The sequence below is a fragment of the Papio anubis genome, chromosome 9, assembly GCF_008728515.1.
Source record: "Papio anubis isolate 15944 chromosome 9, Panubis1.0, whole genome shotgun sequence".
Classification (NCBI taxonomy): Eukaryota; Metazoa; Chordata; class Mammalia; order Primates; family Cercopithecidae; genus Papio; species Papio anubis.
This window is the reverse complement of record NC_044984.1, coordinates 88661547-88683267: the sequence shown is the minus strand read 5'-3', so window position 1 is coordinate 88683267 and position 21721 is coordinate 88661547. Positions and strand designations below refer to the sequence as shown.

General features: G+C 41.7%; 1 protein-coding gene across 11 annotated transcripts in view; it reads right to left on the bottom strand.

Moving 5' to 3' along the window:
• Positions 1-21721, bottom strand: part of PLXNC1 (plexin C1) — a 159443-nt gene that overhangs the window by 62300 nt on the left and 75422 nt on the right. For all 11 annotated transcript variants that reach the window (XR_002515781.2, XM_003906962.5, XM_021922778.2 and 8 more), the window contains exons 8-12: positions 19818-19920; positions 19278-19364; positions 8682-8821; positions 5815-5994; positions 2529-2616 (exon numbers count right to left, since the gene is read on the bottom strand). Coding sequence is in view for 10 of the 11 variants with exons in the window: in XM_003906962.5 (XP_003907011.2) it covers positions 2529-2616; positions 5815-5994; positions 8682-8821; positions 19278-19364; positions 19818-19920 (598 nt within the window). In the remaining variant the exon portion in view is untranslated. The remainder of the gene's footprint in view (positions 1-2528; positions 2617-5814; positions 5995-8681; positions 8822-19277; positions 19365-19817; positions 19921-21721) is intronic.

Here is a 21721-nt window from a genome sequence, read left to right as displayed (position 1 = left end):
TCTTTTTCACTGGTTTCTGAGCACCCTCTGGGCCACCTTCACGGCCCATCCTATTGTCTTTCATTCCTTAAAATGAAGCTTTGCCACCAGTCCTAGGTGCTCTTTTCTTCCTCCTCTGTGCTCTCACTCCCATGATGTCACCCCCACTCTCCCTTTAACGATACTGCTATAAAGACAAGCTGGTCACCTCTAGCTTCACCATGCCCCAGCACTTGAGACCTGCTGTGCTAACCACAGCCCAAAGGGACCTGCTGTCAGCCCAGAGAGACTGCGGACGTCTCCGACACACCAGCACTGGCATGAGCATCCTCACCGGGCTCCCAGCCCTTCTTCAGTTCCTGCCTCTCCAAACTCAGCTGTGCACCATTGCCAAAATAATAACCGCCCTGCAGGAGGTTCCCCAACAAAGAGTGATTCAGCAGCAACAAGCGCTTCAGGAGCTGGCCCCTGCTGGGGGTTGGACACTCTCTTCTTTTCTCGTGGTTTCCCAGGACTCAAGACAGGACACCGAAGCCTTTTAGGTCAGAATTCTCCCCTTTCCCTAGTCTACTGCTTTCTGCATAGTCTCTTTTCCCATTGGTAACCTTCTGACTGCTTTCATCGTCACTAATTGTCTCGGTCCAGTGTGAGTTCAGTGCACCTAGACCTGTGTCACTTCCTGCTCAGAGATCTTCAGTGGCTCCCTGCTGCCTACAGAATTAAGGGCAAGTTTTCAGTCTGATGCCGCTTTTTGTGGCCCCAACTCAGCTTTACAGCTATCCTTCTTGCTCATTCCCGACCCACCCTCTAGGTTCCCACTAAGCAGGATTGAGTGACGTTCCCAGCAGGGGCGTGCAAGGACTCTGTCCTCTGTACCTGAACTCACCTCCCTGCTCTACCCAGCCCACTCCATACTGCAGGCATACTTCATCCCATCCATGTTTAATTTCTCTTTCATGTGAAAATACCTGGTGTCTTCTTGGACTCACAGGGTTTCTGAACAGTTAGGGAAGCAGAGGACCTAGAACCTGATGATACTCTGTGCTGTCAACTTTTTAAATTTTTATTTTATAGAGATGGGGTCTCACTATGTTATCTAGGCTGGTCTCAAACTCCTGGCCTCAAGCAGTCTTCCTGCGTTGGCCTCCCAAAGTGCTGGGATTATAATCGTGAGCCACCACACTCAGCCTCAACTTTCAGTCCCAGTGTAGATTTGCTGCCCGCCTCCATGAAGGCAATATGACTATCTCACTTATCTTTTGTCCCTGCACCCAGCAAAATGTTTTGCCTGCAGTAGGTGCTCAAAAAATTCAGCTTGATTTGGGAACAGCAAGTGGGAGGGACAGTAAGTCCATGAAAAACTCAGGCAATGCCTCTGGTCAGAGGGTCAAACTACATGAGTCATTCAACTGGAGGTGTTCACACCATGGAGATGTGGCCTGGAGTCAGATACAGTGTGAGGCTTGGAAATGGCTCTGAACCGTGTCAGCAGGCGAATGTGTGCACGACAAGGCTGTGAGGACGGCCTATCAGGAGGCCCCCGGAATTTGGGTCTGAACCCACACTGTCCCAAGTAGGGAGCACGTCAGCCTTGGCAGGAAGTGGTCAGGCAGGGCCCCAGAGAGGCAGCCACCTCACATATCTCATCAAGGAGAGGGAAAAAGGGGAAGAAAGAATGGGGAAGGACATTTAGAAGTGTGTGCGAGTACACTTGGAGGCCTGACTTGTATGTGAAATCCCTCATCTCCCCTCTTGGCATCAGAAGCTTCCATCTAGAGCAGCCGTGTCCAGCCTTTTGAATGTGAGGACTTTTTTGCTTATCTGTAGTGGTGGGTATCACAGAAATGATGCACAAACATTTTTTAGCTCATCAGCTATCGTTAATGTTGGTGAGGCCCAAGACAATTCTTCCAATGTGGCCAAAGGAAGCCGAAAGGTTGGACACCCCTGCTCTAGAAGATCTCCATCCAGAGGCACTGGTGGGAGAACTGGGCAAGGGTGGAAGCCAGACCCCTCCTACCATTTCTGCTGTGGGGAGATGAAAGGGAAGAGAAGGTGACATCAGATGGTAGGGAACAAATTGGGTCGAGGAGAAGGAGAAGCACATGACAAGATTTCTGGGACCTTTGCAAGTCATCTAATCTCTGTGAACCCCAATTCTCTCTGTGCAATGGGAACACCACCACCTACTCTTCACAGAAATGCAATTTTTTATATCACACCTTAACCTTTCACGAAGAATTTTCACACATATTCATAAGCATTTCCTCATTAAGGTGACTTGCCACAAAACACATAAAAAGAAAATGTCAGGTCTTATTGTATCAAGTTCATTTCTCTTTCCTCATTGCTGCAACTAGAAATACTCAGCTACAAGGATAAGGTTTTATTATTTCCACTCTAGCACAGATAGTATATATGATAGCATAGGTAAAAGTTTATAACACCAAAGTCACAGAAATAAAAAATGCCCCCCAACAAAGCATAGTGTGATGAAAATAGAACCATCCTTGAAAACAACTGTTGTTACAAAGCAGCTGGAGACTTACATTTATGTTTCCTTTTAATTCATGTGAAATGATTAAGTTGTCAATTACATCAAAATTTCTGCCCATCATGGTTATATTCTGACCACCACTGCAAGGAATAAAAACAACAATAAAGGTTTCATAGCTAAAACACAGGCGTTTTGCGTTTATGAACAAAGCTATCAATTTATTCATGTTTAATATTAAACCCAATTATGTTTGAGAGCAAATTAACGAATTTTAATTTCAAATACAGGACAATTTTAGAAATCTTTTCAGGATACCAGTCACAAATTCAGGGGTTTCAAGATGCATAAATATAAAAATTCAGGTCAGATCCTATTTTAATTCTAGGAAAATGCCCAGATTCTTTGATGGAATTTGAATTTTGTTGTGTGTCATATCGCCACATATAATCAGATCAGGAACTGTACCTTGAAAAGGTTTCACTAAACAGAATTTTGTTTGATTACTGTTTAATCTATATAAAGATGCTTCAATCTAACAATTTTCAAAATCAAACTCCTAACCTACCAATGATATGCTATTTAGAGAGACAGGAAACACTTTGGGCAAGGTAAAATTATAGATGACATTAAAAGTGTAAATTCCTATTTGGTACGCCATATAAATAACAGCTACATTCTATCTCTCTAAAACCAAGTCAAATAACTTCACGTTTCTCAGTGCATATAAGCGAAGCGGTCACTGGGTGTGAAATAAACAGCTGTCTACAGCTCTGGCTGCCCTTGTACCCCTGTTCATGTAGGTCACCAGACACTCATTCTAGGGGACAAGAGCCTGGGTATGTCAGGTCCAACAGCCAGCTGAGCCCCTGATGACAAGACCAGGAGGCGGGCCTGAGCAACCCAATTTGTGTAGGGCAGAGTGAAGACACTGATCTCTGAATCCTCCAGCCACAATGGGGACGGGCTGAGTTGGCCTCATGCCAGTCTGTAGCCATTACTAGAAAACCAAGCCAAGCGTGCTGTCCCGATGGCCAGCATTTAGGGCCACATTCTTGTTCAAGGCACAGTGACCCAGGAGCAGCCAAGACACACGGGCTCAGAATGTCACAGGTGACAGGACAGTAAGGAGCCTCTTACTTTATAGCAAAGCAGGACACTGCAGTGGCTCAGAGCCCAACCTCCTAGTCCCGGCTGTCTGGGGGCTGGGGTGAGTCGTTTGAACCCTTTTCCTCCCCTAGTTCCCTCATTTGCAAAAGGGACAAGCCATAGCAGATCTCATAGATTTGTTGTGAGTATGAACCTAGTTAATAGATGAGCACAGCAGGCACGTGGGGCACGCCACATCAATGTCTCCTTTTATATGGAGAATGGAATTGGTCCTGGAGTGGGGGATGTCATGCTAGAGCCTTGGTTTTGAAATTTCAGTTCCTCTTATCTTACTATTATGGACTGAATTGTGACCCCATAAAATGGGTATGTTGAAGCCCTAACTCCCAGTGCCTGGGAATGGGACTGTATTTGGAGATGTGGGTGGTTAAATAGGTAATAAAGGTTAAACGAGGTCACTGGGGTGAGCCCTAATCCAACACAACTGATGTCCTTATAAAAAGAGATTATCCCAGCTACTCAAGAGGCTGAGGGTGGAGAATCGCTTGAACCCGGGACACAGAGGTTACAGTGAGTCAAGATCCTGCCACTGCACTCCAGCCTGGGTGACAGAGTGAGACTCTGTCTCAAAAAAAAAAAAAGAAGGGAGATCTGTACAGAGAGACAGAGGGAAGACCACGTGAAGACATAGGGAGAAGATGACCATCTACAAGCCAAGGTGTAAAGCCTCAGGAGAAACCAAGCTTACCAACACCACGATTTCAGCCTCCAGAACTGGGAGAAAGAAATTTCTGTTTTTTAAGCCACAAAGGCTGTGGCACTCTATGTCCACCCTAGCAAACTAATATAGCCACCTCTCTCTTGATCTTAAATAAGAACATTAAAAGTGATTTTTTTCTTCCCCTCCTTTTCTTCTTCTTCTTCTTCTTCTTTTTTTAACAAAGCTTTGTCTGTAGGTTTATCTAGAGAGTACTTTGAAAACTAGCTTTGTACTGTGTCGGGCAAAGAAAATATCGTTAGGATTTTAGTCCTAAAGAGATTTAGGAATAAAAATATTATGAAAGTGAATTCAAATTCAACTAGGGGGAATCTTTATTGTAGAACTCTTCACAATAACCAAGATAGGTACTCAACGGATTAGAGGATAAAGAAAATGTGGTACCTAAACACAACGGAGTATTATTCAGCCTACAAAAAAGAATGAGATCCTGTCATTTGCAGCAACACAGATGGAACTGCAGGACATTATGTTAAGTGAAATAAGCCAGGCACAGACCGACAAATGTTGCAGGTTCTCACCCAGATGTGGGAGCTGAGAAAGTTGGTCTGATGGAGATGGAGAGTAGAATTATGGGTATCAGAGGCTGGGAAGGGTGGTGTGGCAGGGTCAGAAAGGGATAAAGAGGGGTTGGTTAATGGCTACAAAAATACAATGAGATAGAATAAGATCTAGTGTTCAGTAGCATAGTAGGGTGTCTATAACTCACAATAATTTATTGCATATTTAAAAATAGCTAGAAGAGTAGAATTGGAATGTTCCTAACAGAAATAAATGATAAATGCTTGAGACGATGGATACACTAATTACCCTGATTTGATGATTACATATTCACTGTATGATTGTAGAAAAAATATCACATGTGCCCCATAAACATGTCCAAGTATTATGCACCCATGAAAATGTAAAAAATACATAATAGTAATAAATAAAAACATTCAACCAGAGAGAGAAATGTTTTTCTTAACATATTGGATTTATCTGGGCAAGTTTATTTTGGGGTTTCCATCTCCCCCTTAGGGAACATCTTCAAAATGTTGATTCTGCTTTTCATTTTGATAGCTCCCAATATTTCCCCCAAAGAATTCAAAACAGCTTACTCTAAAGACTGTAAAATGAAAGAGGTAAGAAAGAAGCATTTTATTATGAGCAGGAGGGACACATAGTAAAGAGTGTTATATATCTATATCAAAAACCTAGACCAACATTTCAGCTGTGAGTTTCCCAGCAGCCATGGTGAAGAGAAAAAGATGTGCTCATAGCATTCACAATGAGCATGGGAAGCAAATGCCTTGTCAGGTATGCATTTTTCTAGGAATAAATCCTAAGGAGAACTCGGTGAGAGGAATTTGGAATGACTACTGTTTCTGAATTTACTTGAATAAATCAATGATCTTTGTGCATATGACCCTTAACCACAATGAGAGAAAAAGATTATGAATCTAGAAAGTACCTGATCCAGGTGGTAGCAGGAAATATAAGGGAACAATGTGGCAGAGCAATGTAGGATAAGGATCCCACAGAAGAGCAGTTCCCACCATCAAACTGGATACACACATCCTTCATTTCTTTCCGGCTTGATGGAAGAGAGAATTTCATGTGGGTGTCATTTAGCACATGGCTAACCTGTATCCTAGAAAGGAGTAGAAAAAGAACTCTCACATGACACAGACACTTAGCACAGTTGATTACCCAAGGTGACAGCAGATGAATTTCACTTGAACTACAACACTTCATGAAGGAGCAGAATAGCTGCAGGCAACTACTGACTCATCAGGGGCCAATGACCCAAGTTGGGTATTATTAGGGGCTGGGTTCCTCTTTCTTTAGTACATTTTTATCTTTCTTATTTGCATTGCCCTCAGAACTGAGAAAGGAAAGAGGTGTAACCATTGCCTGGAAGAAGTACTAATAGAAAGCAGAACATGAACTGGGGGTTACATTATATTAAGAATTACGGATAATTCTGTTGAGTATCATAATGGCATTATGCTTATCTGTTAGAGAGATACTGAAGTATCTAACAGTGAAGGATATGGTGTTTGGTTCTCATCATGCCCCGCCCCCCCAAAAAACCCCAGATAAGATAGATGAAGCAAGATTGGCAAAATGTTGATAGGCTTTGAAACGGGGAATGGCTACAGAGAGGCTCATTACACTCATCTCTCTTGTATGTTTGAGTTTCCATAATAAAAAGCTTAAGAAAAAAAGCCCTAGTCAAGCACTGAGAGGGTAAAATCCAGCACCAGACAGAGATGGAAATTCTGCCATTCAAAGGGGGCCTAAACCAAGAGCCCAGGCATCTCAGAATCAATCAGCATTGGGGCCAACCTGCCCCCTAAGGAGTCTCCAGGCAGGGACTTAGCTGGGGCTGTCCAGGGTGCTCCCAACGTCCAACAGGAGCTGACGCTTGGCGCCCTTTCAGAGTCAGAGCGAAGCCTTCTCCGACATTCCCGCTGTCACCTGCAGCTTCCTCTGTGTGTCTACAATGACCCTCTAAAGCACAAATCATTAAGCCTGGGTTGTGTCTGAATAATGCTCAGTATAATCATGCTACATGAGAATCTATTATTACTACTTAAAGGCCACGTGCATGATGATTAACTTTAAAGCTATCACTAACCCTTTAGGATAAGGCAAATTCAAAAACATCTGAGTCAGTTTGTACTTATACCACCTCAAACGCTCATTTTCAGGTTTATATTCAGAGCAAAGCTCTAGGAAATTTATCATATAGTGGTTGAACATTAAAATTCAAACTTGTTTATAAATTTTAGAAGAAGAGAGGTGAAAACGTAGATCATTCCACTACTAGTATTTTTCTCTTTAAAATAATTCCCATTTTAAAAGTACTATATGAAAAGAGCTTGGGATTATAGCCTGGGCTCAGGTATAGGATTAACTGAGTATTATGTTGACTGCTTGTGAACCTGGGTTCACCACACAGATGTGGTTACGAAATGCTACATGCAGGAAGGTCTCCTAGTCATTTAATTTAATAACTGCAGTATCTCAAGACACATTCGGAATTAAAATGAGAACATAAAGAGTCAGAAACAGGGTAATGCTCTGAAAAACTACTTATTTTCCATGAAGTTGATTGCCTTTCAGTGAATACACAGGTGTCTAACTTCACAGATTTCGCTACACAAAATGAAAGATTTTTGCAATAAGGTATTTAGCCAGGATAAACAGCACAAAAAAAAACCTATGTTGCATAGATACAGCCTCTAATGTGTGCTTGATAATTCTGGCAAATAGCAGAACACAGGCAAGCCACCGATGAGCAGCTTTTTTCATCAAGATCACAGAGATTCCAGATTTACTGCTATGAGGGGAAGGGCATGGCAGTGATGTGCAGAACATGAATTAAAGCAGAAAATTCAGTAAATAAGCATGGCAGATTAGAATGCTGTACAAATCTGTTTTAGTAGTTAAAAACCAAAACATCACGCTTCAGCAGATTGTCTTAAATGCATTTCCATGATGAAAATAAGCTTAGTATTATACTCTATGTAGACTATAACATCTTTTACTTCAAATTAGCCCAAACTTATACAAGTTAACAAGCAGAAAACTCAAATAATCTGTTGTGTTATTTAATGACTGCAGTTATCACATCTCTTCTTTTTTTTTGAGGGGGGAGTAACCATTTGCACAAGGACATCGGTGGAAATTGAAAATTCTTTCTCCAAGTTTCACCGATGGGATGAGTCTGGGAAAGAAGTGATAGAAATAATAATGTTCAAGGGATACACTGACCAGATATTTATGTTGGGGTGTTCTTTTTTACTAACATTATATGTAGTAGAAATTTAATTTTTGGAGGCTGAAACCAAACCAGTAAAGAGAAGGCTACAAAGAACAAAATGTCCACATAGAATGGATCCAAGAGGTTTTGTTTTTTCAACTTTGGGTGGCACATTGGAAGAGTTGCTCCAAAAAATTCCCCATCAAATTTTGAGGTACTCAACTATTTTTCCAAGTGCATCACCTAAAGAATGATGTTTACTACTCCATATACTTGATTTTGTTACTGAAGATGAATCAAGACCCAAAACAGGCAACATCCTGAAATGACTATATACTGAGATTTTTGGGGAATAACACAGAACAGAGTCTCTCACAATGAACTTCAGATAAGTTGTGAAAATTATTTTACATGTTGGAATTATGTTATGTCAAATACTCTGACTAATTGGTCTGCTTTGGTGCATGGCAATAATTTGACTATATAAAGGTTATAATCACACTGATATTCCTTTGGCACAGGTTTGAGCTTTATGTTACCCAGGATAAATTATTAGTATTTCGACTCACACATCCTTATCACAGGTACTGGTTCCTTTCAGGATCATTGTGATGTTCGATGCCCGGGTAAAGTTTGCTCCCGTTACTATCACGTTGCTTTTCCCTAATGTCGATACTTTCTGTGGCTCAATGGACTTAACGTAGAAGACCTATTGGAAACAAAAGATTAAAACAGGAGATCAAAGCTAAGAAATGGCATCCCTCAAAAAAAAAAAAATCTGTTTATGCGCTGCAGTCCGAAGAAATCACTGGGAAATTACAACATTTTGCAAACACAAGCAGACAGTGTTTAATGAAATCAATGAATTCAAGGAAGAGTGCTGCAGATTTATGTCTCTCAACATGTGACAGCATGAGGTCAAACCAATTAGTTTTTGTCTCACAAGACAGTTGAAAATACAGTTGAAGAGTCTGACATTCTGTCTGAAGAGCAAGGTATCACTAGAGTTTTCAAAATGTTCACTGCCTTACAGCCTCTGGAGGCTCACAATGTAAGCAAAATCAAAGAAAAGAGAGTACATTGACCATAGGCCAATGACAGACTCATCATTAAGTTGAAATAAATGTCATTCCAGATAAATTTAATTCCCAAGAAAGCAGTTCATATTTTTGTTACAGTGAAGCTATTTGAATCCAGGAGGATACTGCAGGGGGAAAAACCTCAAGAAATCAACCTGTTCAGTCAACTAATATCAAGCAGTTGGATGTCTGAACCACTGTGGCCAACCATGGTTTGTAGATACCACAACCTCCTTCTTGGTATGCAATTTCAATAGATTTTATCAGGCCTAAGGTCAAGAACATGTCCCTTGGAGTCCCTTGCTACCTAGCTTCATATCATGTAGGCGAATGCCACCTTACTTCTCCATTTGTGATGTCTAATCAAATTCTCCCTTAAAAAAAAAAGCTCTTTATTTGATAGCAAGAATCATTTTCCCTTTTCATGATAAAACAGTCCTGATTTCTTTCACTTTTCTGTTACAGATGCTACTGTCTATCATTCTGATAATTTTACTGTTCTTTTGTAGACCATTTTCAGCAAGTCTGTATTCTTCTATAATATGGTGACCAAAACAGGACATAAGATTCTAAGACTCTAGCCAACAGAAAGTCCAGCAGATCTTCAGCAAGAGTGAACATCATTCTCACACTCTTTTCTCCCCCTATATCCTCTGCCATCACAGAATATACTCACAGTCTTGATATTTGAAAATGACCCCAAGGACCAGAGATGCTTAATCACATGACATTTGGTGAAATTCTAAATGCTGAGTGCATCCACTTGGAGGACCAAGTCCAAGAAGAAGCCCCTGAGCCACTGGGAGAAGTCCGTGATGTCCAACACCTGCCTAATACTTGCTTCTTGAAGCAATTGAGTATCCTCTGCTCCTTTGTGCATGGAACACTCATCGGGGTGGCATTGCTGGGCTGCAGGGGCTGCCTATCCTGCTGAAACAGACATTTTCTCATTCTGCTCCTCGGCACACACAGGTGCTACACGGCCCGGCAGTCCCCATCACTCATCAGCGCTTTGGATTGGTTTTGCAGATTGAGGTAAATTCATCGTTAATGTCATCAAAGCAATGATGTAACGTGACACAGAATTGATTTTGGTAGCAGAATTTATTTTAATCACTTTGTGAAGGACTTTAGCCCTGTATTTATAGAATCACTAAGGGCCTGAAAGGGTCACTTTAATTATTCTGTTATACTTGACTGCATTTTATGGGGGAAATTATCTGCTAGAGTGGTACTTGGAATGGGGGGATTAGCAAAGCCTTCAAGATAAATCTCTTGCAAATGTCAAGTGTGCGTTATATAGCAAAAGGCTTACTCTTCGCTCTTACATGGTGACAGCTAAGAGAACAAGTGTTTACTGAGCACCTACAGGGTCCTTAGGCCAGATGTTGCGGGGGACACATGATCTATGTGTGCACTGGATCAGGAGTTGGCAAACTATAGTCTGTGGGCCAGATCCTGCCCGCTACCTGCTTTTACATGGCCCATCACAAAATGTCAAAAGAAGAATAATATTTCATGATATATAAAAACACATGAAATTCAGATTTCAGCACCCATAAACATTCGTCTGGGTAGTGTCTCTGGTTGCTGTTCCCTGCAGCAGTTGAGTGGAGTAGCTGTAGCAGAGACCATACGGCCTGCAGAGCCTAAAATATTTACTGCCTGGCTCTTTGTAGAGAACATTTGCTGACCTCTGCTCTAGAGGAGGCCACTGGCTTCTTAGGGGAGCAAGATAGAATTTTTTTTCTTTTTTTATGTAAACCTCAGTGCAGACTCACATTTGCATCCAAGTCAACTATGATTCCGAGGTTTCTTTTCTTTCTAGATAGTCCTTCCTGCTTCTTATATTTATACTGTTGATGTCTGCTCAAGCAAAATTTTCAAACATGCCAAGTAAATGCTACTTCTCCACTCTCTGCAGAGGATAAAGAGAGCCTTACAACTAATGTAAAAAAGATTTTTTAAGGAAGTTATATTTTGCTCCTTAAATGGCTCTGCGAACACCGTCAGAGGACGCGCCACATCATCTTATTAACTTTTTATTTCCCTGAGTGGAGACAGCCTTGCTACTTCAAAAAGATTTTAAACCCCTACTGTTTAGAGAAGTTTCCCTTGGCCGTCTAGGATGGGATCCAGCCCTGGCCTGTCTTGTGAAAGTGGGTGCTTCCAATCTGCTTTCAAACAGGGTCAGATTAGTTGTATTTTGTTTGCTGATAGAACCTCTTCTAATTTTAATAAATGGGTTAAAGAGCTACCAGGAGGACCTTCCTAAATAAATAGTGCAGGTATAAAACAACATTTTAAAAATAAAAGATCGGGTTAGCTCTATGGCTGCACTGTATGGCTGCAACAATTCTTAGAAATACATTCTTTCTTTTTACCAATAAAGATTTTGAAAAATCCAGTACAGACAAAAGAACAAAGAATCATCTCCCCATAAAGGTTCTACACATTCAGTATTTTCGATCAATTCTGTATTTTTATCAAGAGGTTTTAATTCATAAAATCTAGCATATAGTAGCCAGCCCTACAAGCTTATACATTTCAGAGGGGGTTAATTTTAAAACGTAATCGAGCTCAATACAAAGAGACAAATTCTTGCAGCCCTGTAGTGGGATTCCTCCCTCATCCTATGTCCAAGGATTTCTATATATCAAATCAAAATACTATGGACTATAACCAACACAGCCCTATGTTTTCCAGCAATTAACCTCACAATAGTCTACTTCCTGTAGGTTACATTTTAAAGAATTCAGGGTTATTTTAAAACGGCTGCACAATTTGAACTTATTTAATAAACTACTATGAGCTCTGGTTTTTACTCCCTGTTTTGTATAAGAAAGCACATTAGAAACTGGTTAATTAGGAGATTTATAGAATACCCAATCCTTTTTATTTTTTATTTTTAACTAAGTCATTATAGGATATTGGAAATAGCACAACCACTAAGAAATAGTTATCTTTGAAAAGGTCTAAGAGGATTACTTCTGACAGTAAGAGTACCTTTTGTGAAGTCTGACGTCAACACAATTCAAATTACCGTGACATTAATGGAGAAAATACTGCTATGATTGAAAAGAATATTGGAAAGAGGTGCATTAGGAGGGCTCAGTTTATTAAGGCCAAATTGTACTCTATTAATCTGTTACAAAAAATCTGAATAGAGCAAAGCTCTCTTTAGGCCTGGACCTGAATCAACACTCAGTAAAACATCTCCCGGATTTTCACTCGTGAAATTAGTTCAAACAGGACTAGATAAAAAGTCACATGGATTCAAAACCAGCTGGAAATCTGAAACCAAAGGACATTAGAGAGATGAAAGGTAGCACAACTAATTAAAGGAAAGAGTCCTGGAGGGCCCTACAGGAGTGAGTATTCGGTTCAGGATTATTTAACATCTCTATTAATGACTGAGAAGACGATGGAACTAATATATTAATGAAATGTATAAATTGATAAGAGTGGTAACCAGCAGTGGAAATGGGAAAGAGTAAAAGGAGGTGATATATGGAAAGAAAATAGCAAAATACAGGTCCACTCAAGAAAAAATAGAGCGTGAAATGGAACAAAATGGTTATCCATTTGATGCTTAGCCCCTGGGACAAACGCCTTTTCACGGGGCCCCTGGTACAGGCTCCAGGGAACTTGAGATGTGATTTCAGTCGGCCCTGGAAATGCCAATAGTGAGCAGTGCCTCTGGACACAGAGCTTGAGACTTCCAGGGAGAAGGTGACAGACCAATGCCCTGTGTGAAGAGATCAAGACTCACTTCTCTGAGCTGTAGACTCTAAAAGGAGGCTGACTTGGCTGCCAAGCCCACCCTCTGAACAACACGCTAGTCCTCTTCGCACTTGAGCCTTCTGAGTGAGGCTCCCCAGACCTGGACTGGGTGACCAAAAACTCCAGGGCCAGAGAGGGCAGCTCTTCCCAGCCAGTGGAGGGCCCTGATTCCACTTTAAACCTAGCCCCTCAAAGTCCACCCCTTGGCCGAGATTCAACTCATGCATGAGATTCTTGCTGCTCCCCTCTCCCCAGGGCCTCAGTTGCCTCACTAAGCCTCTTCTGCTCTCCCTGTCTTGGAGTAGATGCCCAGCTGTGTCTGGGTCTGACTCCTTCCCTCTGACCACACCCTGCCCCAACCTTTTCTCCCATGTCTTTGAGGTTAATACACTCCTCCCACATCCTGGCCAGGTTGGAGGTCTTACTCCCACCCTACATGTGTGGCATGGATTGGGAGCAGGCTTTGACAGTCTAATGCCAAGAGAAGCCAATATTAGAGTCCTTTCTTCCAGGCTGACTTTTATTAATATCATCAGTAGTATGGTTTAACCAATGTTTATATTCAATTTAGGGCATACAATGTAGGGTAATGGTTAAAACTATGTTGAGTCAGATTACCTGGATTCATATCTCTTACCTACCATTTACTCTCTCTGAGCTAAAATTTCCTCATCTATACAATGGGGAAAATAGGTCCATTGTGAGGCTTAGATACTCTGAGCTCAGGGCATGGCACAGGCTCAGCAAATATTAGCTACCACTGTTCAGTTGAGTACATTCTGGCATTCTCTCTTGTATCTTTTTCTGTTGTGCACATTCAGCTGCTTCATGAAAATGAATTTTATTTCCTCCAAAATACTGTAAGTTCTACCATGTAAGCTCCATGCAGTCACACATTTTGCCTGCCTGTTTAGCACATAGTAGTTGCTCAACAAACAAATTTTGACTAAATGATTGTAAGTTAATTCTACATTACCTGGCCCTATGCTAGGCCCATAGAAGCTACTTAGCAAGGTATATGTGAAATTTAATTTCACTCTTGAAGGCAAGGTCCCCAAAAGCATTCATTTGGATTGCTTGTGAGAGATCAAAAATGCATATTTAAAAGTGATGGAGAGGCTGGGTGCGGTGGCTCACGCCTGTAATCCCAGCACTTTGGGAGGCTAAGGCAGGCAGATCACCTGAGGTCAGGAGTTTGAGACCAGCCTGGCCAACATGGTGAAACCCTGTCTCTACTAAAAACAGAAAAAATTAGCCGGGCATGGTGGCGAGAGCCTGTAATCCCAGCTACTTGGGAAGCCAAGGCAGGAGAACCACTTGAACTGGGGAGGCAGAGGTTGCAGTGAGCCGAGATTGTGCCATTGCACTCCAGCCTGGGCAACAAGAGTGAAACTCCATCTTGGGGGGGAAAAAGTGATGGAGGAAGAGAAGAGGAGGTACAAGGTAGAGAAAGAACCATTTGAATGTAAATTGCCAGGAGATATGACTTTGTATGGTTTATTTCTGCCCTACAGTGATAAGCATATTGAGGTAATAACAAATATTAGAATGACATCACATCATAAATCTTCCCAATCTCTCCTTGAATGCACAAAAGAGAGGGGAGCTATCACTGGTCTCAGTAGGTGAAGACACCAGATATGAGAATGTTAAGAAATGGAAGGAGAAGTGGTCAGGGCAGGGTCACAGGGCCAACGGTCCCTGACAAGGTTTCAACTACTAGATACGTGGAGAGAAACAGACAGTCAGACACTGGCCTTTATAGCTTGAAATACTCCTCCTCCAAGGTCATACATAGGTTTTTGAGCTCATTTCTCTATTGTGGTCACGCTTTTCTGTAACGCAGCCCCCTTGGCAGATGATGCTATATGTTTCAGGGTCAGGATACAGGGGTAGGTCTTGGGGTCATGAAACAGTGTGAGGGCTACCGGTCTAGCAGGGATTCAACCAGGACCCTACCTCATAAGTACCAGATCCTTGGATGAGCAAACTCATACACTAAAAAAATAAAATAAGACACCTTGAATAGCATTCCATTGCCACTGAAGAATAAAGTCAGCACTCATAGGGCTGGTATGTAAGGCCCCCTATTTGTAGGCTCCAGGGTCATTTCAACCTTGGGTCTCACAATTTCCTGCATCCTCTGTGCCTACCTAGGGTTTCCTCTAGTGTGTGTCCTGGAATCTTCTGGCTCCTACCCCCACACTGTGCTTATGCCGGTTCCTCTGCTTCGAATACCCGCATTCATGTGTCTGGATGCTTCTTGTCCTCAAAGGTGGGCTGAAATGCCATCTGCATCAATCAATCCATCCATCAATCAAAGACTTAACCAACCACACTGATTAAGTGTTTTCAACTTCAAGGCACTGGGTGTAAGCAAACAGGAAGGACTAAGACAAAGCCCCAGGCACAGAGAGGCTCTCTGTATACTTTCTGGTACTTTCTCTATGTTAACATTTTAAAAATCTTGTATTGTTACTCATGTACTCATGGATAAGATTCTTGAGACTGATGGCCAGAGATGTGCCTGATTCATCTGAATCCTCCTCATGGAATCTGTGGAGATCAGTATAATTGCATCTAATAGGCATGCAATAAATGCCTCTGGAAAGAATCAACCCAAGTTCAGGATCCTAGAAGCCTAGGACAGTACCTGCTCCATTCCTAGTGCCTAGCACACCGGAAGTACTCAGTACATATGTGGTGTGGGCAGATGCATTGAAGCAAAGCTGTGAGTGACTTCTTTGGTAGAGAAAGAATCACAAAGACATTGGGTGCTTTGTTCAAGGCCAACATGAAGACCCAAAGTGGAAACCAGAATGTTACACATTCCACCTGATAATGAAAGACAGCAGTGTTTCACAGAGCACGAGAAATCCCTCCTGTGACAAACAACACTCCGTTCCCTATCAAACAAAAGAGAGATTCTGTTCTGAGTCACATATTTAAAGAAAACATGTCAGGATCAACAAAATGTCTCTCTCCATACTTAGAGGGGTAATCCACAGAGAAGCAATGAAAACAGATCTGGGCTTTTGTTTATTTTCAGCCTTCTCCTTCTCTTGTGGTGACCCCAATCCTTTTAACCACACAGTTCAAAGGGTGCAGAGAGATGCACTGCAGGAAACCAGGATGTAGTGACTTTATGATATTTGTCTTCAAAATTAAAGAAGTTTAAAAAGCCGCTGCCTGGACCACGACTCAGCGATAAAAAGGAATGAATTATTGATACATAAAAGAACTTGGATGAATTTACAGAGAATTATGTTGAGTTAAAAGAGCCAGTCCCCCAAAGGGTACATCTGGATGATTCCGTTTATATAAAATTATTGAAATGATAAAATTATAGAAATGGAGCCGAGATCAGTGGTTGCCAAGCATCAGAGATGGAGAATGGGAGGGAGGAGGGAAATGGATGTGACTGTGAAAGGGAAACCTGGGGAGCCTTGTGACGATGGAGCTGTTCTGTGTCTTGACTGCTGTCAACGTCAATATCCTGACTGTGATGTTGTGCTATAGTTTTGCAAGACAGCACTATTGAAGGGAACTGGGTAAAAGATGTTAACTATTATTGTCTCACAAGTGCATGTGAATCTACAATTATCTCAAAATTAAAAGTTTATTATTTTCTAAAACCATCTTGAAAAAGAAAAACAAAGTTGAAGGATTCACATTTCCTGATTTCAAAATGTACTTTACAAAGCTACAGTAATCAAACAGTGCAGTACTGCCATAAAAACAGACACAGACCAACAGAATAGAAAAGAACACCCAGAAATACACTCTCACAAATATGGTGAAATGATTTTCAACAAGGGTGCCAAGACCATTCAATGGGGAAAGGACATTTTTTTCAACAAATGATGTTGGGAAAACTGGATATCCACACGCGAAAGAATGAAGTTAGATCCATTTCTTATGCCATATATAAAAATGAACTCAGAATAAATCAGGGACCAAAATGTAAGTGCTACAGACCTTTATTAATAAATATAGAAAGAAAGTTTCATGACACTGAATTTGGCAATGATTTATTGGATCTGACACCAAAGAAAAAATAAAATTTAAAAGAGAAATAAAAATAAAAGAAAAATTAAAAAAAAAGAAAAAATAAAAATAAAAGAAAAAATAAATGAACTGGACTTTATCAAAATTAAAAAATCCGTGTATTATAGGACACAGTGAACAGAATGAAAAGGAAACCTATGGAATGGTAGAAAATATTTGCAAATGATATATCTGATAAGGGGCTGATATCCAGAATACATAAAGAACTCCTACAACTCAACAACGACAAAAATAACCCAATTTTAAAAATGGGCAAAGGACTTAATTAGATGTTTCTCCAGAGAAGATATACAAATGGCCAGCAAGCATATACAAAGATGCTCAATATCATTAATCATCAAGCAAATGCAAATCAAAATCACAATGAGATACCACCTGACACACATTAGGATGGCTACTATCAAACAAATCCGAAAATAACAAGTGTTGGTGAGGATGTGGCAAAACTGGAACCCTTGTGCACCGTTGGTGGGAATGCAAAACGGTATTGTTGCTATGGAAAATAGTACAACAGTTCTTTAAAAAACCAAAAAGAGAATTATAATACAATCCAGTAATTCCACTTCTGGACATATACCCAAAAGAACTGAGAGCAGGGTCTCAGAGAAATAGCAGCACACTCATGTTCCTAGTAGCATTATTCATCATAGCTAAAATGTGGAAGTGACCCAAGTGCTAATCCATGGATGAATGGATAAACGAAATATGGTATATACATACACTGGAATATTATTCAACCTTAGAAAAGAAGGGAATTCTGACCCACGCTACCACATGGATGAATCTTGAGGACATCATGCTAAGTGAAAGAAACCAGCACAAAAAGACAAATTCACTTATATGAGGTACCTAGAGTAGTTAAATTCATAGAGACAAAAAATTAGAATGGCGGTTTCCAAGGGCTGGGGGGAAAGAGAGATGAAGAGTTATTATTTAACGAGTATAGAGTGTCAGTTTTGCAAGATGAAAAGAGTTCTGGAGATGGTTTGTACAACGATGTGAATGTACTTACCACGACTAACTGTACACTTAAAAGCAATAAAAATGGTAAATTTTGTTTGTGTATTTTATCGAAACTAAAAAACAAACAAACCCTGGAACAACAACCAAGTTTAATTGAAAGGAAAAAGCCACAAAGCCACTGTCTCCCTGATCCAAGTCCTTGGCACTGTGTCTTAGTTTTCCAAACCAACGGGATGAGAAAAGGAGCCCATTATTTAACAAGACCTCAAAGACTGCTAAAGCCTGGAGATACCTGAGCATCAAGCTTTTCTAATGCCTTTAATTAACTTCATGTCCATTTGATTCACATTCCCTCTGCCTGTTACTTAATTCACCTGAAGTTACTATCAACTTTTCAGTAATGATTCAAAATGTGCTACTTATTTACCTTTGCACTTGACCTTAGGTAGCAGCAAATGGAGAAGTCAAAACCACAGAGTAGAGAAACGAAAAATGGAGCCTTTTTCTCCCTAGAGCTGTCATTTTTAATTTATCTGTTCCTGCTAGACTCCAAGGTTAGCGAGGGCAGGACTTATCCTCTTTTTGTGTTTTACCACATACAGATGCTCAATGAACTTTTGTTGACTGAGTAAAGTTGTAAGCACAGCCACATGTGTTCCGCCTAGAAATGTTTACATTGTCACGTCCCCTCTTTTCAAACATGACTGACATGGGGGTTCAGTAATTTACTATGAAGAAAATAAGGGACATTTCCAAGGAAAGTTCATGGATGAATAACCGCTTTTGAGAAGGCGAGAGAAATACACATTCTATAACAATTCTGGTTTAGCAGCATCCACTACTGGTTAGACGCCCCAACGAAGCTGAAAAAAACAAACGAATCGAGGTTACTTTGCACAGACCCCCATCCACATACATAACCCCCAGAAATCAATTATATAAGGTGCAAGTTGAAACCCCTCAGATGGAACGCTAAAACTTCCTTCTAGCTCTTCCCTAGTGAGCCGCAAAGTCACCTTTACAATTTTATTTCGACCAGAGCAACATCATTTTTCATAATTACAGAGTTTTAATTTACTTTATGTGACTGTCCAGCCTTTGATGTATTGAGCTAATTAAGTGAAACTTGGTTAAAAAACCAAAGATACAAAAGGGAATTTTGGTAGAAAGTAAAATAGAGAATTTTTTTAAGGAACCCAAAGTAGTACGAGTTGTTGTCATGGTCATTCAAAGAGAGGTTTTCCCCTTAACCACACAAAAATAGGGTCTGACCTGTAAAGCGTGGTTGGTTCTGTTCCCCTTGTTCTCCTTGGGTCTTCCTCCTCCTGATGTCTTCTCAACAGCCACTGGACACTGTTCCTGGAATGGAGAACATCCCTTCAACATTCAGATGGGTGGTAAATTCAAAGTGTGCAACAAACATAAAAGAGAAGGTAGGACTAGGCAGTCACAAACATTTATTTTTGGTTAAACCTGTTTTTTGTTTTGTTTTGTTTTGTTTTGAAGACGGAGTCTCACTATGTCGCCCAGGCTGGAGTGCAGTGGCGCGATCTCAGCTCACTGCAACCTCCGCCTCCCGGGTTCAAGCGATTCTTCTGCCTCAGCCTCCCGAGTCGCTGGGATTACGGGCATGCGCCATCATGCCCCACTAACTTTGTATAGAGACAGGGTTTTGCCATGTTGGTCAGACTGGTCTCGAACTCCTGACTTCAGGTGATCCACCTGCCTCGGCCTCCCAAAGTGCTGGGATTACAGGCATGAGCCACCGTGCCCAGCGGTTAAGCCTTACAACACCAAAAAAAGTCACTTTACCTGGTTTCTCTCGTAATCAGAAGGGTCGCAAGCTGTGAAGGGGTGGATACACCTTCTTGCACTTTTACACCACGCACAGCCAGTTTCTGTGCATGCTGGGCATCTAGCAACACAGAAAACTGACTTAATTCCTGCATTTTAGGACAATGTTCACATCCTAGAATTTTCCTCTATGATGTGGCATGCAAGCATTTAAGAGAAGACAAAAAAAAAAAAAAATCCCTGGACAGACATTCCTGTGAGGCTTTGTGCCCTGCTCTTGGAAGCCCTCAGGTTGATGGGCCGGAATGGCACCTGCAGGGGTGTTGCCATGGAAACCGGAAGCTGGGTCACCTGCTGGTCTGTAGATAACAGGAACCCAGTGAATTTGTTTCTGAATCCAGTTCTGCTATTTGTCTACCCTCAAGTAAGTCCCTCTGGAGACGGATCTCTCTCTCTCCCTGCCTCTACCCACCCTGCCTTCCAAAATCGGGAAGCCCTCACTCACTCCAGCAGTCACACTGCCAACTGCCTGGAAGATGTGAGAGAGAAAGTGTTAGCTGGCAAGCAGAGGCAATGAGGTGCCTGTGTTTGCTTTATAATCAAATTAAGGAAGAATTGTGTGTCTACTAATCAAATCACCTATCATGATTGGGTAAACTGTGGAGGACTTGAAAAGCACTTATGAGAAGGAATGTTAAAAAGGGAAATCCGGTTGATCTGGAAACAGGGCCAAGGGAGGCCAGAGGAAGCCTTAGCTCTCGCAAGGGGTGCTAGTGCAGGGCGTGGGGACCCAGTTTGTTTTATACCTTCTCCAAGAAATGAGGAAACATTCTGAGATTCTGACCTGCAGAAACTGCAGTTTCCATGGAAGGAGAAGACACACTGGCTTTTGCGTGGATCCGGCCACCTAAGTGAGCTAGAAGCGGGTTTGTGATTTGCACGCTTCTTCTACCCCCGGGGTGTGATTACTGTACTAAGTGCTTTCCTAACAGGAAGCAGTTACCTACGAAAACGGGGCTCACCCTCCCCGGGGGACCTAGGTCTGAGGTCTGGTTCTTAATTACCAAGTTGTGGGACCTGGGGCGAGTCGGTTCCTTTCATCTGGCCTTAAACTGGGCATCAGGGGGCCTACGTTATCTTTCAACTGTCTTTGAGCTATATAATCCTATTTAATTCTCCCCCTTTTTTCCTATTTTCATGAACTTCTGAGGCTTGCTATAGCAATTTTTGTATTTTCTTCTCCTTAAATTCATTCTGTTTCTTAGCAATCATTGAACTGGGCCTTGTGTCATCTTTTTCAAAGTGCCTCAGTGGAAGAGAAGAGGCCCAGGGGCTCCTGTTCTAATCATTCACGAGTAGCCTCCCAGCTCAGCTTCAAGTTCAAATTCATTTTCCCCATAGAGACCATGGTTCCCAGGCCAGGCCAAAAGAAACTCCCATTTGGTGCTCATGTAGCTGGTCAATCAAACCATGGAGTGATCTACAGCACTGCTACTCACGCAGCCTCCCAAGGTGCCCTGCGGGCCTCCATCCTAACTTCCAATTGGAAAGTCAGGCATCTGAGAAACATACCTCCTCTGTCCTCTTGCTGCTTTAGAAGCAAGGAGCGAGGTTTGGCACTAACTCAGGGGCCTATGTAGCTCAAAGGGGCCAAAGATGGTTGAAAACGGGGGCATCAGGAACATGTTCTTTTGGTGAAAGGGACTTCACCTTGTCCTTCTCAAGTATGACTTCTTACCCCTACACTCAAGGCTTCTCGTTCCGCCCAAATTCCCGAAGCCATTCTAATCAGGAGAGAACCTAGCAGCAATCCTTCTTCTTTTTGCTGAGACAATCTCACTCTGTCACTCAGACTGGAATGCAGGGCACCATCCTGGCTCACTGCAACCTCCACCTCCTAGGCTCAGGTGATTCTCCCACCA